This window comes from Mobula birostris, chromosome 3 (assembly GCF_030028105.1).
Source record: "Mobula birostris isolate sMobBir1 chromosome 3, sMobBir1.hap1, whole genome shotgun sequence".
NCBI classification, from domain to species: domain Eukaryota; kingdom Metazoa; phylum Chordata; class Chondrichthyes; order Myliobatiformes; family Myliobatidae; genus Mobula; species Mobula birostris.
Genome location: NC_092372.1, coordinates 36,320,944 through 36,336,771, shown reverse-complemented (window position 1 = coordinate 36,336,771; position 15,828 = coordinate 36,320,944). Strand labels below are relative to the sequence as shown.

At 39.9% G+C, this 15,828-nt stretch overlaps 1 protein-coding gene across 1 annotated transcript in view; it reads right to left on the bottom strand.

Moving 5' to 3' along the window:
* The window catches only part of atp8b5b (ATPase phospholipid transporting 8B5b), a 117,472-nt gene that overhangs the window by 42,195 nt on the left and 59,449 nt on the right, over positions 1-15,828 (bottom strand). Inside the window, exons 14-17 of the mRNA XM_072251783.1 lie at positions 13,152-13,317; positions 5,719-5,907; positions 5,511-5,626; positions 993-1,157 (exon numbers count right to left, since the gene is read on the bottom strand). Of these exons, the coding sequence (XP_072107884.1) occupies positions 993-1,157; positions 5,511-5,626; positions 5,719-5,907; positions 13,152-13,317 (636 nt within the window). The remainder of the gene's footprint in view (positions 1-992; positions 1,158-5,510; positions 5,627-5,718; positions 5,908-13,151; positions 13,318-15,828) is intronic.

Here is a 15,828-nt window from a genome sequence, read left to right as displayed (position 1 = left end):
ATAAAAGCTTTTCACTGTACCTCAGTACATGTGACAATTATAAACCAGTACCAATAAAGTTATGATCCATTATCATTCAATATGGTGGGCAAAACTAGAAGTAATGAAGAGTATAAAGAGTCAGGGTATATGTAAATAAAAAAAAGCAGACTAACAAAGGTAATAACCTCTTAAGAGAAAGATCAAAGTTTAAAGTTCAAAGTAAATTTATTATCGAAGTACATATATGTCACCATATACAACCCAAAGATTCATTTTCTTGCAGGCACACACAGTAAATACAATAAAACATAATAGGATCAATGAAAGGCTGCACCCAACAGGACAAACAATCAACCAATGTGCAAAAGACAACAAAAGAAAAAAAAATGTCGGGGTAGCCATTTAATTAAACTGTTTCTGAAAATGTCAGAGAGTTTAATGATTAACAGGACATTATTGGTAAAGGCCAGGTGAAGGAAAATCTTGAAAAGTTAGAGATGTCTTTTCTTGCATAAAGCATTTGTAACATGATTGACGCATTAATGGCCTAAAGAAAGAAACAGGTTTGATCTAATGACTGTGTGAGGAAGGTGAGAAACCAAATATTTCAGAAGTGATGGTTTAAAAAAAGTTAGATTTCACGCATATGCAGAGATAATTTTCTCAATATATAGACGTCAGTTTTATCAAATAACATACCACTAATCAGATATTAGACAAATATTTTCTAAATCTTAAGTGGTAAATCATAACTGAATAAAATCATTTGTTTTTAGTATACTGATGTGAAATAAAATACAAAATATAATAGGATTATATTTCTGTTTTGGTTCTTAAAATTTCACTAAACAAGATCATGAAAATCACAAATATTGGTACAGTTTTTTTTGGTTGTCCAGTAATCATTCTTTATCTATAAAATAATAATTGATAAGCAATAAATAGAAAAACCTAAGCATCCCAGATTCTACTAAATCCAGTAATGCTTATGATATTAAGAAGTAACTTACAATTAAGTCCTTTTCAATTTCTTCATATAACATAAACAGTTGTTCATCCCGGTCTTCAGATGCAGTACTTGCTTCATGGTGTCGCTTATACCAGTCTTCAAAGTATGTTTTATCTAACTCCTTATATGCCAGGGCTAGCGTGCGTAAGCCATCACCTGCAAACTCCTACAAGTAAAATTATGCTCTCTGCTTTATCTAGGAACTACGTAATTTTACACAGAATTATCTTAAGCAATAATCAAACGCAATTTATTTTTATGTATAAATAAACATTAAAATACAGCAAACTAAATGTTGGATCTGGTCATCAGTGTCCATTTGATATTTATGATATACCAAGAATAAGACACATCAGACAGATGCCCTGATAAAATTTCCATTTTCCAAAACACCCAAAACTGCACCAGTATGATTTTAGTTTAGAAATATTGGCACTGATATTGCAGTCAGTATCAAGTGATGGAACTCAACACTGTCTTTGAAGGAAGCTGCTCATCACAGTCTATCAAATTATACAGCTCACAAAACTTCTCTTTTCCCACAACTACTGTCACTGCCACGGAGTCGTACCACATAGAAATGAGATCTTCAGCCCATCACCCTATGCTGACCTGAATCTGTCTACACTAATCCTACTTCCCTGTACCTGGTCCATGGCCGTCTATGCATTGGTGATTCAAGATGGAGGAAGGATCAATCAGCAGTCAGGATGGGGAGTTAGCTGAACTAGCAAAGACTGTGGGAAGTTGATAGAAATGGGAATTTGGTCTGTAGATTAGAGATAGGATTGGGATTCAGCATTGATGGGATGTGAGATCAGAGATTGTGGGAAGGGATTGAGACACTAGGGGATTAAGTGCTTGGTGTAGTTTTGCCAAATGATCACTTCATAGCAGGCTGCTTCATGTTTGCTACATATTTAGGACAAGTTGAATTGACCATGTAGACAACAAAGCAGCAATGCTTTTCAACAGAGAAACATGGTGGCAAGTGGATGACATTATTGCCTTTGTTCTCAGTTTAGCCATAATTTATATATATTTGTCCAGACAGCAGGTTTATCCTTGCTATCTATGCTTTTCTGTGTTCCATTAATGTCCCTACTGAAAAAACTTGATATATGGACAGGGTTCTATCACGGGTCACCAAGTCATTAAGTAACACAATATAGAGACGGGCCCTTCTGCGCATGCAAATGCTTAAGCATCCACACACTAATCCTTCACTGATCTTATTTTATTCAACTGACTTTCTCGTCGACTTCCCGATATTCTGTCATGCAGTCACATGGAGGACATGCAAACTCCACACAGGTATCACCAGGTATGGGATCCTACTGACGTCACTGGAGCTGTGACCCGGTGGCTGTACTGTCTACATGACTGGGCAACCACTAAGACACCGGGGTGTGTACAACCATCTCATTTGTGGCTGGTAAGAGAGCCTCAGCGATGAACGGTAGCAAGGGCACCCTCAAAGGATTTTAGTATCCTTCAGCAGCCATTCACTTTCTGAGGGCTTTTGTCAAATGGCAACTGCAATGAATATCCCGCAGCTCTGGCAAACTTTGCATGGACATGAGTGGTGGTCAATACACCATATCCTCATCAAAAACACACATTGCCATTTAGGTTAAAATTAGGATCTCCAACCTGCCATACAAATACTAGAATGATAGAACTATCTGACCCTTCACAAATCACAGTGACTCTCCACTGGTAATAGACAAAGAAACTACTTAGCTAAAAACCAACTGGAAGGCAATAGGATTTTCAGGTTCCCTTGCAATGAATCAGGTGAGGACTGGTCCTCATTAAGTAAAAACCGAAGCAGAATTTGACCCGTCCTCTAAGCCATTTCAGAATGACTTCTCCATGTCACAATATGCTAGGATGTACATTGCATGCTGCTTGTTGTTACTGCACATACACATTACCTACCACAAGAATGATTACAGGAACTGTACAGGCTTCTGGAAGTAGAGCTTAACAAGTATCTGATCTCTAGTTTGGTTTGAAATGAAATTCATTTGCAGAGGAAAGGAAAAAAATATACTACCCAACAGAATTTTTAGTTACAGAGTTCATTTTAATTCTCTGACTGAATTAAACTCCGCAAAATTAAAATCTGCTTTTTCACTTTCTAAGTTATTAGATGGTAACTATGTATTAGAATACTATTATAAACTCAATTATATCCAAATCAACATAGTGTTAAATCTCTTTTCAGTTTTTTTGAATTAACATTTTCTGCTGAAAACGCAGCATTAAGGTATTCTATACAAAATCTATGTATCATTGACATCAGAATCTAGATTTTTGCAGTTTAATGCACAAGGGTGAACATCAGATATTTTGCCATTATTCTCATTACAAATCCTGGGTAACATTAAATAAATATTTGAATTTGGAAGGATTTCTGAGTGCATGACAATTGTTAATTGTGAAATATAATTGTGGAATTCCCAATAGGTGTCAGTGGGGCAACTGTCTATACTATATATGAACTTCAGACTATAAAACATGGGAGCATAATTAGGCCATTTGGCCCATCAAGTCTGTTCACCATTCCATCATAGCTGATTTATTATTCCTCTCAACCTCATTCCCCTGCCTTCTCCCTGTAGCCTTTGACACATTGACTAATCAAGAACCTATTAATCTTCACTTTAAATATACCCAATGAATTGGCCTCCACAGCCACCTGTCCCAATGAATTCCATAGATTCACCACCCACTGGCTAAAGAAATTCCTCTCCAGATCTGTTCTAAATTGATGTCCTTCTATTCTGAGGCTGTGCCCTCTGGTCCTAGACTCACCCAGTATAGAAAAGATCCTCTCCACATCTACTCCATCTAGGCCTTACAATATTCAATAGATTTCAATGAGATCCCCATCTTCATTCTTTTAAACCCCAGCAAGTACAGGCTCAGAACCATTAAACATTCCTCACACTTTAATCCTTTCAATCCAGGAATCATTCTTGTCAACATCCCCTAGACCCTCTCCAATGCTAGCACATCTTTTCTTACATTAGGGGCCCAAAACTGCACATAATACTCCAAGCCTCAGCGTTACATCCTTGCTCTTATGTTCAAGTCCTCTCAAAATGAACGCTTACATTGCATTTGCCTTCCTTACCACCAACTCAACCTGCAAGTTAACATTTAGGGAATCCTGCACAAGGACTCCCAAGTTCCTTTGCGCCTCTGATTTTTGAATTTTCTCCCCATTCAGAAATTAGTCTACACCTTTATTCCTTCTACAAAAGTCGATGACCATACACTTCCCTTGAGTATGGTATATTCTAACTGCCGTTTCTTTGCCTATTTTCCCAGTCTGTCCAAGGAAAAAACATCATTGACTCTCCTTGTCTATCCTGCTTGTTCAATGAATTCAAACAGATTTGTCAGGCACGATTTTTCCTTAGGGAAACCATGCTGACTTTGGCCTACTTTATCATGAGCCTCCAAGTACCCCAAAACATAACCTTTAAAAACCGACTCCTTCCTGACCACTGAAGTCAGGCCAACTAGCCTATAATTTCTTTTCTTCTGTCTTCCTCCCTTCTTGAAGAGTGGAGTGACATTTGCAATTTTCCTGTCCTCCAGAACCATTCCAAAATCTAGTGATTCTTATAAGATCATTACTAATGCCTCCATAATCTCCTCAGCTACCTCTTTCAGAACCCTGGGCGTAGTCCATCTGGTCCAGGTGATTTATCCACCTTCAGTCCTTTCAGCTTCCCAAGCACCTTCTCCTTAGTAGTAACAAATACACTTACCTCTGCCCCCAGACACTCTTGAATTTCTGGCTTGCTGCTAGTATCTCCCACAGTAAAGATTGACACAAAATACTTACTAAGTTTGTTTGCCATTTTCTTTGTCTCCCATTACTACCTCTCCAGGGTAATTTTCCAGCGGTCCTTTTTCTACTCTCATCTCTATTTTACTCTTTATATATTTGAAAAAAAAATTGGTACCCTCTTTTATATTATTGGCTAGCTTACATTCATATTTCATCTTTTCTCTCCTTATAGATTTTTGTTTGAGTTGTCTTCTATTGATTTTTAAAAGCTTCCCAATCCTCTAATTTCCCACTAATTTTTGCTATACTATACAGTATGTCCTCTCTTTTGCCCTTATGCTGTCTTTGACTTCCCTTGTCAGCCACATTGCCCCAACCTCCCTTTAGATACTTCTTCATCTTTGGAATGTATCTATTTCGTGCCTTCCGAGTTTCTCCCAGAAGCTCCTCTCTCATGCCTCTGTAATTCCCTTTACTGCACTGTAATACTGATAGATCTGACTTTCCCGATCTACCTGCATATTGAAATTCCCGTGACTAACGCAACATTATCCTTTTGAATGTCTTTTCTCTCTACTGTTTAATTTGTACCCCACATCCTAGCTACTGTTTGGCTACTTCACACCAATTATCTTTATTTTTTGGAATTGTGAGTTTATGTTTTGTTCATCTTTTTAACACTTTTCAAACAATATCAGTACCATTACTTACATCAAGATGTTCAGTGGTTATATCTCTTAAATGTTGAGATGAAGAACGTAGTCTCTCAAAGACAATAGTGTCAGCTCCCTTACAGTACAAATACAACTTCTTGTCCGGACGTTGAACTATGCAATAAAGCAAATTGTCAATATAATAGTATATTAGTCATTGAAAGTCAAGCAAAAACTTGAAATACTTTTAGGTAAAATGGACTCACCTATAACAGACATTCTTTTCCTCACGTTATCAAAATCCAGAATACAAAGCAATTCATAGACTTTGGATTTACCTAATTCAACCACAGTTATTGTTTCGGGAGTGCGGGATCGGAAAACAAAGCCAAAATTTCTTGCTGCAGTGACAAGTGCGCCTTCATCTGGCGATTGAGCCTGATACACAAGGTCACCTATACAAACAAGAGGAGGCCATAAGTGGGATACCTCAGAGATAATTATAGTTACTTGTAGAAGCAAGGAATTGAGATGTCTTTTCCATTGAAGTAACTGAAAACATATCAATTTTAATTTCATTTACTTAATTTATTATCCTGCAAAACTAAAACAAGCTTTATGCTTCATAAAGCAAGAGGATTTCTTTTAAATGAAAATAGGTAACTGCGGTTTTTAGCACTCAGAGTCCATACCATACACTTGCTTCCGTTTTTCTGCAGTGTTACTAGATACTGAGTTCTATCATTGAAAGCCAAGTATTATGAAGAAATGGCAATATATTTCAAATTTATTTGGGATATGGCTCTTACTGGAGATGGCTACTGAAATTCAAGGATAGATAGTTTACTCTTATTGGAGAATCAAATTGTCTGCAACTTGTATGTCATTTACGAGCTTCTGCCTGAATGTAGTTCAGATGCTGCTACATGCAGGCACAGTTCATTTTTCTGAGGATTTGCTGATGAAATTAACCAGTGAACATTAAGATTAAATATGACCATTTTTCATCCTATGATCACAAGGGCGGTGATGAAGCAGGTTATGATATTTACCAGGGTCATTGCATGAGAACTGCTGAATTGATGTCACATTGCTGAAATAAATTATCTCTATTTACCACAATTTTTTTTTCTACAAGGTCACATATTCTTTCAAGGAACATACTTGTGCCTTCTATCTTCATAAACAGGTCCTGATCTATTGTATTTCACTAATGTAATTATAATCCATACCAAATGTATCAAAAATATTGTCAATAGTTTAGCAGTTAATGAACGATACCTTACAATACCTTTAAGTATCCAGACTTAGTACTGCAGGATTCTTTACCTCACATTATCAAAATCCAGAATAAAAGGCAATTTGTTAAAATAGTTAAAATTCACTCAGGTTAACCAATGTTATTGTTTCAAGAGTATGGTATTGAAAATTAAGACAAAAATTTCTTGTTGCAGTAGCAAGCAAATCTTTGTCTGAATTTTACTTCACCTTTCAAAAGTTTTCCATGCACCCTCTCTGCCTTTCTATCTATAATTAATTTCACCTCTGTGGTCAGTAAATTCTGTTGGATTTTCTGTGGTGTTGTGTTCTTGATACTGGTGCTATGTTTCATTTTGTTGTCTTACCCTGCTGTTATTTTTATGAAGGCCAGGGATATAAAGGGTATCTAGATTTAAGGGACACCTACTCCATTCACACATTTTTCTTGGAACCGCAGATTTCACAATCCAGATTACAGGTCCTGCATTTTGTCAGTTCTGTCTGTCTAGAAAATGGCAGCAACTGTGAATCAATGTGGAAGTCAACAACAAATGAAATCAAGGGATCCTTCAAGTCAGTGACTTCTAAACTTTGGCACTATGTACTCCTTGTTATACTGTGAATAAACAAAAGATAGAGTGGAGCATGGTCTGTTCATCCAGTTTTTTCTTGGGAAGTCAGCTTCCTATCATACACATTAATAATAATATCACACGTGAATAGCAATCAGAATTTCCTGCTCGAATTCGCTGATGAGCGAGATTACTGTTGGAAATGGACACTAATGCTTCAAAACACACTTATGCATGACTTACACATAAAAAAACAGGTACAAATGCTTTTTCTTTATCCAATGTTCCCATTTAAATCAACTAAAATTAAAGGCTTAGAAGCTGGATTCAACCGTTGGTGAACTAATACATTGTTAGAGTCAATAAAAATGTCACCATATGCAAAAAATCATGGGACTGACATTTAAAACAGCACGAAGTTGGCTGACATCCTGCACTATTTTCTAAAACTGGATCTGTGGGACTACTGATGGAATGTGTTCAATTTTGTGCAAACTTCAGACACACTGCTGTACGCCAGTCTGAGGACATAACAACACTTAATGGTAGATTCCTATGATAATTAGACTGGCTGCAACACATGGAGAGGAGGAAAGTGAGGGAGGCTGTGGGGTAGAGAATGGAAGGTTTCAGCATTTCTGAACAGTGATCACAATCTCCCAGGTGTTCTTACAATGTCAACCTTCTACCTGTCCAGGTTTACACTGTTAAACAGCCAGTTTTTCTCCTCTTGTTTCCTATGTAAAGTAAGTAAGATAAAGACTTTCCTTTTAATACTAAAGCAAGCATTATCTTAACCAAAATCAAAACTACTACTAAACCCTTTAAGTTATTCTTTTTTACAACTGTAAAGTTAACTCGCAGGTTGGGTTGGTGGTAAAGAAGGCACATGCAATGTTAGCATTCATTTCAAGAGGTCTAGAATACAAGAGCAGGGATGGGGAAAAATAAAGGATCAGCCATGCATGGTTGAATGGTGGAACAGACTTGATGAGCCAAATGGCCTAATTCTGCTCCTATGTCTTATGGTCTTACGGTTATTCCGAATCAATACCACTACCTTCATCTGTTTTATTTCTTCTTATCACAAATACATTGTAGACAGAATTATTTAGTTTGCATTTCTGCTCATGTTTAGCCAAATCTCCTTTATAGCCGCAGTGTTAATCCTATTTGGCATTGGCATCTGCAACTATTCAATCTTTATTGTAACATTATTTTCATTAACACCTCCATCACAATAGGGTCTCGTCTGCTTTGTTTCTTCCTCCTTCCTTCTTACTCATGATCTTCCTTCACTTTCTATATCATGTTGCTATTGATCCCTTCCCTCTTCAGCCTCAATGCATCTGGTACTCATCTCCGGCCTTTTTAAAAAAAATTTCCTCTATTAATTTAAATACACCTGATTTACAGAAAAAAAATATTCATAGTCATACTTTATTGATCCCAGGGGAAATTGGTTTTCGTTACAGTTGCACCATAAATAATTAAATGGTAATAAAACCATAAATAGTTAAATAGTAATATGTAAATTATGCCAGGAAATAAGTCCAGGACCAGCCTATTGGCTCAGGGTGTCTGACCCTCCAAGGGAGGAGTTTAAAGTTTGATGGCCACAGGCAGGAATGACTTCCTATGACGCTCTGTGTTGCATCTCGGTGGAATGAGTCTCTGGCTGAATGTACTCCTGTGCCCACCCAGTACATTATGTAGTGGATGGGAGACATTGTCCAAGATGGCATGCAACTTGGACAGCATCCTCTTTTCAGACACCACCATCAGAAAGTCCAGTTCCATCCCTACAACATCACTGGTCTTACGAATGATTTTGTTGATTCTGTTGGTGTCTGCTACCCTCAGCCTGCTGCCCCAGCACACAACAGCAAACATGATAGCACTGGCCACCACAGACTCATAGAACATCCTCAGCATCGTCCAGCAGATGTTAAAGGACCTCAGCCTCCTCAGGAAATAGAGACGGCACTGACCCTTCTTGTAGACAGCCTCAGTGTTTTTTGACCAGTCCAGTTTATTGTCAATTCCTATCCCCAGGTATTTGTAATCCTCCACCATGTCCACACTGACCCCCTGGATGGAAACAGGGGTCACCGGTACCTTAGCTCTCCTCAGGTCTACCACCAGCTCCTTAGTCTTTTTCACAATAAGCTGCAGATAATTCTGCTCACACCATGTGACAAAGTTTCCTACCGTAGCCCTGTACTCAGCCTCATCTTCTTGCTGATGCATCCAACTATGGCAGAGTCATCAGAAAATATCTGAAGATGACAAGACTCTGTGCAGTAGTTGAAGTCTGAGGTGTAAATGGTGAAGAGAAAGGGAGACAAGACTGTCCCCTGTGGAGCCTCAGTGCTGCTGATCGCTCTGTCGGACACACAGTGTTGCAAGCACACGTACTGTGGTCTGCCAGTCAGGTAATCAAGAATCCATGATACTGGGGAAACGTCCACCTGCATCGCTGTCAGCTTCTCCCCCAGCAGAGCAGGGCGGATGGTGTTGAACGCACTGGAGAAGTCAAACAACATGACCCTCACAGTACTCGCTGGCTAATGTTACTTTCCATGTTGAAAAGAACATAGAACATAGAATATAGAACAGTACGGTACAGGAACAGGGCCTTTGGCACACAATCTTGTGCTGAGCCAATTAAAATAGTAACCAAATAATGAACAAACATAATTCCTTTTGCCTACTCAATGTCTATATCCTTCTATTTCCTTCACATTCATATGCCTATCTAATCTGTCCAAGTCCTTCTGCAGCCTTCCTGTTTCCACAACACTACCAGCCCCTCCACCAATCCTCGTATCATCTTCAAACTTGGCAACAAAGCCATCTATTCTATCATCTAAATCATTGATATACAGCATAAAAAAGAAGCAGTTCCAACACCGACTCCCGTGTAATACCACTAGTCACTGGCAGCCAACTAGAAAGGGATCTTTTTATTCCCATTCACTGCCTCCTACCAATCAGCCAATGCTCTAACCATGTGAGTAACTTCCCTGTAATACTATGGGCTCTTAACTTGGTAAGCAGCTTCATGTGTGGCACCTTGTCAAAAGTCTTCCCTATATTAGGAAAGTTAAAGTTCCCTATGAAATCAACACTATTGTTTTCACATCTTTCCTTCATCTGCCTGCATATCTGTTCCTCAATGTCCCAGTGGCTACTAAAGGGTCTGTAGTACAATCCCATCAGAGTAAGTGCACCCTTCCTAATTTTGAGCTCTACCCATATGGACCCAGTGAATGAGCCCTCCATTATGTCTCCCCTGAGATATTGTCCATGATTAGTAGTGCAACTTCCCGATCCCTCTTTTACTGCCCTTCTATTATTTCTAAAACTTCAAAACACTAGGCCATTAAGCACTCATTCCTGGCCCTCTCTCAACCAAGCCTCTGCAGTGAACTTTAGTACTAATCAAGTACTTCAGTAATTAGCTTTCACAGAAGAAAATAAAATTTTATTCTTTTGGTTAGAATCTGTTTAACAGAGAAAAGTGATCAAGTATGTTTGCATTTGAAAGAAACCATGGCAGGGTATTTTGTGACTTTACCTAATGTGGGTGTGCAAATCACGTGAGTCCTGGGCCTTTGGTTCATGTACTCACAGTAATACCTGAAGCTCTAACTTCACATACAAGATCTTCTGGTTAAGATAGCACTACTGAATGCTTGTGACAGCTCTCTGGTAGTTAAAATTTAGAAACCTGACTAAAAACATCGCTAAAAATACCTCTTCTGAGGTAAGTTGTGTTAAATTATTGCCGCAGTGAAGGGCTGAGCAATGGAAGGGCGAGTTCTGGGGATGAGCTGAGATGGTATGTTGCAGAATCGTTGTAGATGTAGCTTCAACAGGCTCAGATGTGAGGTTGGATCACTCTGGGCACCAAAAGGAGAAGTCGGAGCCCAGGCAGAGGAGATTTGATGCCCGTACAACTGCCCCAGGTGCAAGGTTGATTACTCTGGGTGCTGAGCTGATTTGAAGAGCTTCAGAGCAGCTCCGGGCTGGGCAGTGAAAACTGGGCCCAGAACGATTCGCTGGGTGCCATGGTCTAGCCCTGTGGCCTTCTGTTGCAGCTGGGTCCTGGTGCGAGGTACGATTTGCTGAGAGCCGATTTTGCTCGCTATCCATGGATCTCTCCCTTCTCTCTAGGGCACCGGAGCCTTTCACTGTTCCGTTGTTTGTTCAATTTAAATGCCACCCCAGATAGACTGAAAAGACAGGGTATTGGGATCCGGGGTGAGAACTGATTGCTCTCGCTCTCTGCGATGGTCACTCCACTCTCCATGGCACTGAGGCTATGAAGATGCCCCGGCAGCTGTGCTCTGTGCCTGCTAATATGATGAACTGATAATCTGGGCCTACTGCGGGCTGTTCCGGGGGTCAGATCTGAGGACTCAGTTTTGGTTTGGAATGTTGTTGCTCGCTTCGAAGTGCTGTTGTTCGCTTCGGTTGTTTGCACAATTAGTGTTTTCCCCCTTTCTCTTGCTCATTGAGTGTTGGTCTTTTATTTTTATGTTTATTCTTTATTTTCTTTAACTGGGTTCTTTCAGGTTTCTTGCTTTGTGGCTACCTGCAAACAAATCTCAAGGTTGTGTAATTTATATAGTCTTTATAATAAATGTTGTCAATCTTGACTTGCCGTGGCTTTCTCAGTGGGAATTCTCAATAGGAATCCCTACTGCAAGTGGAACATCATGTAATGCTTTGGTGGCGGGACATACACAGAAGGGGCTTAGTCTCCACTTCTCTGATACACAGTTAGGCATTGCAAGTACAGGTGGACATCGCAAGTAAGCTGCATCACAGATGAAGGCCCCAAAAATGAGAACACATAACCAGCAAAAAGTGAAAGCATCTGCTCAATTTGTGCATTGGTGTATCAGTCTCAATGGGGATTACCACTGACTGGAAATTGAACTGGGCTAGCCATATAAACACTGTGGCTACCAGAGCAGGTCAAAGGCTAGGAATCCTGCGGCGTGTAACTCACCTCCTGACTCCCCAAAGCCTGTCCTCAAGGCTCAGGTCAAGAGTGTAATGGAAACCTCGCCACTCGCCTGGACAAGTGCAGCTCCATCAACACTCAAGAAGCTTGACACCATCCAGTACAAGGCAGCCCACCTGATTGGTACCCCTTCCACAAGCATCCGATCCCTCCACCATCAGCAAACAGTTGCAGCAATATGTACTATTTACATGCTGCACTGCAACAACACACCAAAGTTCCTAAGGCAGCACCTTCCAGACCCATGACCATCACCATCTAGAAGGACGAGAACAACAGATACCTGGTAACACCACCACTTGGAAATCCCCCTCCAAATCACTCACCATCCTGACTTGGAAACATATCACTGTTTCTTCATTGTCACTGGGTCAAAATCATGGAATTCCCTCCCTAACAGCACTGTGGGGGTACCTACACCTCAGGGACTGCAGTGGTTCAAGAAGGCAGCTCATCACCACCTTCTCAAGGGCAACTAGAGGCGGGCAAATAAATGCCAGCTTGGCTGGCAATGCCCACATCCCGTATATGAATTAAAAAACTCCATGGCACTCTCATCAGATAAAGACTGTTTTTAATCAAAGTTCAAGCGAAAACTTCATTCTACCATTAAGATCTACTTATTTCAGCACTAAATATCATCTTCAGCTTTCTTTCTTAGGTTGATTTATGGATATTATTTAACCACTGTAGATAAATGCCATTTAGTGCAGGTACAGCTGAAAAATAATGATTACATTCAACAATGAAATTTACATTTTCCCTCTGTTATGTGACACATGAAAATGAATTCATAAGGCTTCACTTATTCATGAATGAAAGCATTTCTTACCCTTCAACTTTTCTTCAGACATCACTGTATGGCACAGAGACAGCAAACGGAAGAATTCATGGACTTTAGGGTCACCAATTTTAACAGCTTCAGCTAGACTGTGGTCATAGAACACAAATTTTGGATCGGCCATAGAGTTAAATGAGAAGTCCACTTTTTCTGTTTTCTGCAGAGAAGAAACACATGATACTTTTGTTCATGTTTTCCAAGTACAGATTCATGTATCACACGTGTATTTAAGCGGAAAGAACTATAGACACAAGAACTCTGTTGACAACAAGGGGAATCCTTGTTTGCGTGAAACAGTCAATATGCCATTCTGCTAAAGCTTTGTTAAAAAGCTGTTCCAAACTCAGTCAATGGCACTGGCCTTCAAATAGAAGCCACCTTCACCTCCTTTATGTTTTAGCGAACAGGACTTAATTTACAGGAGAGCTCAGACTGCTGTTCTGTTCTAAATGTTTAAGTTGCTCACCCACTCCCTCCACTGGTTGTGCACTCTTTGTTCCACCTCCTTAACCCATATGTTGACAATTTGCAGGCAGATTGCAGTCAATTTTCAGAATATAAAATAATTAAATTCTTATTGAAGTTCAGCCAATTTGCTTTTGGGGGAATTTAAATTCATTATTCTTGTCTTTGTTACATAAATGCAGTTGTACAGGGCCTTGGTGAGACCACACCTGGAGTATTGTGTGCAGTTTTGGTCCCCTAATCTGAGGAAAGACATCCTTGCCATAGAGGGAGTACAAAGAAGGTTCACCAGATTGATTCCTGGGATGGCAGGACCTTCATATGAAGAAAGACTGGATGAACTGGGCTTGTACTCGTTGGAATTTAGAAGATTGAGGGGGGATCTGATTGAAACGTATAAGATCCTAAAGGGATTGGACAGGCTAGATGCAGGAAGATTGTTCCCGATGTTGGGGAAGTCCAGAATGAGGGGCCACAGTTTGAGGATAGAGGGGAAGCCTTTTAGGACCGAGATTAGGAAAAATTTCTTCACACAGAGAGTGGTGAATCTGTGGAATTCTCTGCCACAGGAAACAGTTGAGGCCAGTTCATTGGCTATATTTAAGAGGGAGTTAGATATGGCCCTTGTGGCTATGGGGGTCAGGGGGTATGGAGGGAAGGCTGGGGCGGGGTTCTGAGTTGGATGATCAGCCATGATCATAATAAATGGCAGTGCAGGCTCGAAGGGCTGAATGGCCTACTCCTGCACCTATTTTCTATGTTTCTATGTTTCTAAACACCTCTTAGAATTCCTACACCCTTAAATTATTCTCTTTTTCTATGATTCAACAGTAGGAGGTGGTGTTAACTTGAAGTTCATACTTAACTGGCATGGACACAATGTATCAAATAATCTCCTTCTGTGTAATAAAGTTCAATGATGCAATAATTCTAATAATGTGTGGCAATTAGAGCTTTCTAACTTTTGCTAGAAGTTCAGACAAACCTGTATTGATTGTTCTGCCCCCTGCTCATTGTACAATTTTAGACCATAAGACCTGGAGCAGAGTTAGACCATTTGGCCTATCGAGTCTGCTCCACCATTCCATCATGGCTGATTTATTATCTCTCTCAACCCCATTATCCTGCCTTTTCCCTATGGTCTTTGACACCCTGACTAATCAAGAGCCTATCAGCCTCTGCTTTAAATGTTCCCAGTGATTTGGCCTCTAAGCTGTTTGTGCCAATGGATTTCACAGATTCACTATCCTCTGGCTAAAAAATTCCTTCTCATCTTTGTTTTAAATCAACAGCTTTTTATTCTGAGGCTGTGTCCTCTGGTCCAAGACTCCCTGACTAAAGGAAACATCCTCTCCACATCCACTCTATCTAGGCCTTAACAATATTCGATAGGCTTCAATGAGATCTCCCCTGACTTTGTAAACTCCAGTGAGTACAGGCCCAGAGCCATCAAACACTCCTCATACATTAACCCTTTCAATCTCAGAATCGACCTCATGAACCTCCTCTGGACCCTCTCCAATGCCAACACATTTTTTCTTAGATTAGGGGCCAAAAACTGCTCACAATATTCTAAGTGTAGTCTGACCAATACCTTAAAATCCTCAGCATTACATTCTTGCTTTTATGTTCTAGTCCTCTTGAAATAAATGCTAACATTGCTCTTGCCTTCCTTACCAACGATTTAACCTGCAAGTTAACCTTTAGGAATCCTGCGCGAGGACTCTCGAGTCCCTTTACACCTTTGATTTTTGAATTTTCTCTCCATTTAGAAACTAGTGTATTCCTTTGACCAAAGTGCATGACCATACACTTCGTTACACTATATTCTATCTGATACTTCTTTGCCTATTCTCCCTTTCTGTCTAAGTCCTCCTGCAGACTCCCTGCTTCTTTAACACTACCTGTTCCTCTACTTTTCTTCATAATACCTGCAAACGTGACCAGTAGGCCAACATCCCAATCATTGACATGTAACATGAAAAAAAGCAGTCCCAGGACCAAACCCTACGGATCACCACTGGTCACTGGCAGCCAATCAGAAAAGGCCCCTTTATTCCCACTCTTCACCTCCAGCCAGTCAGTCAATCTTCTATCCTTTCCAGTATCTTTACTATAATATTATGGGCTCTTAACATTAAGCAACTTGACGTGCATCACCTTGTCAAAGCACTTCTGAAAATTTTAGAAACATAGAAAGTCT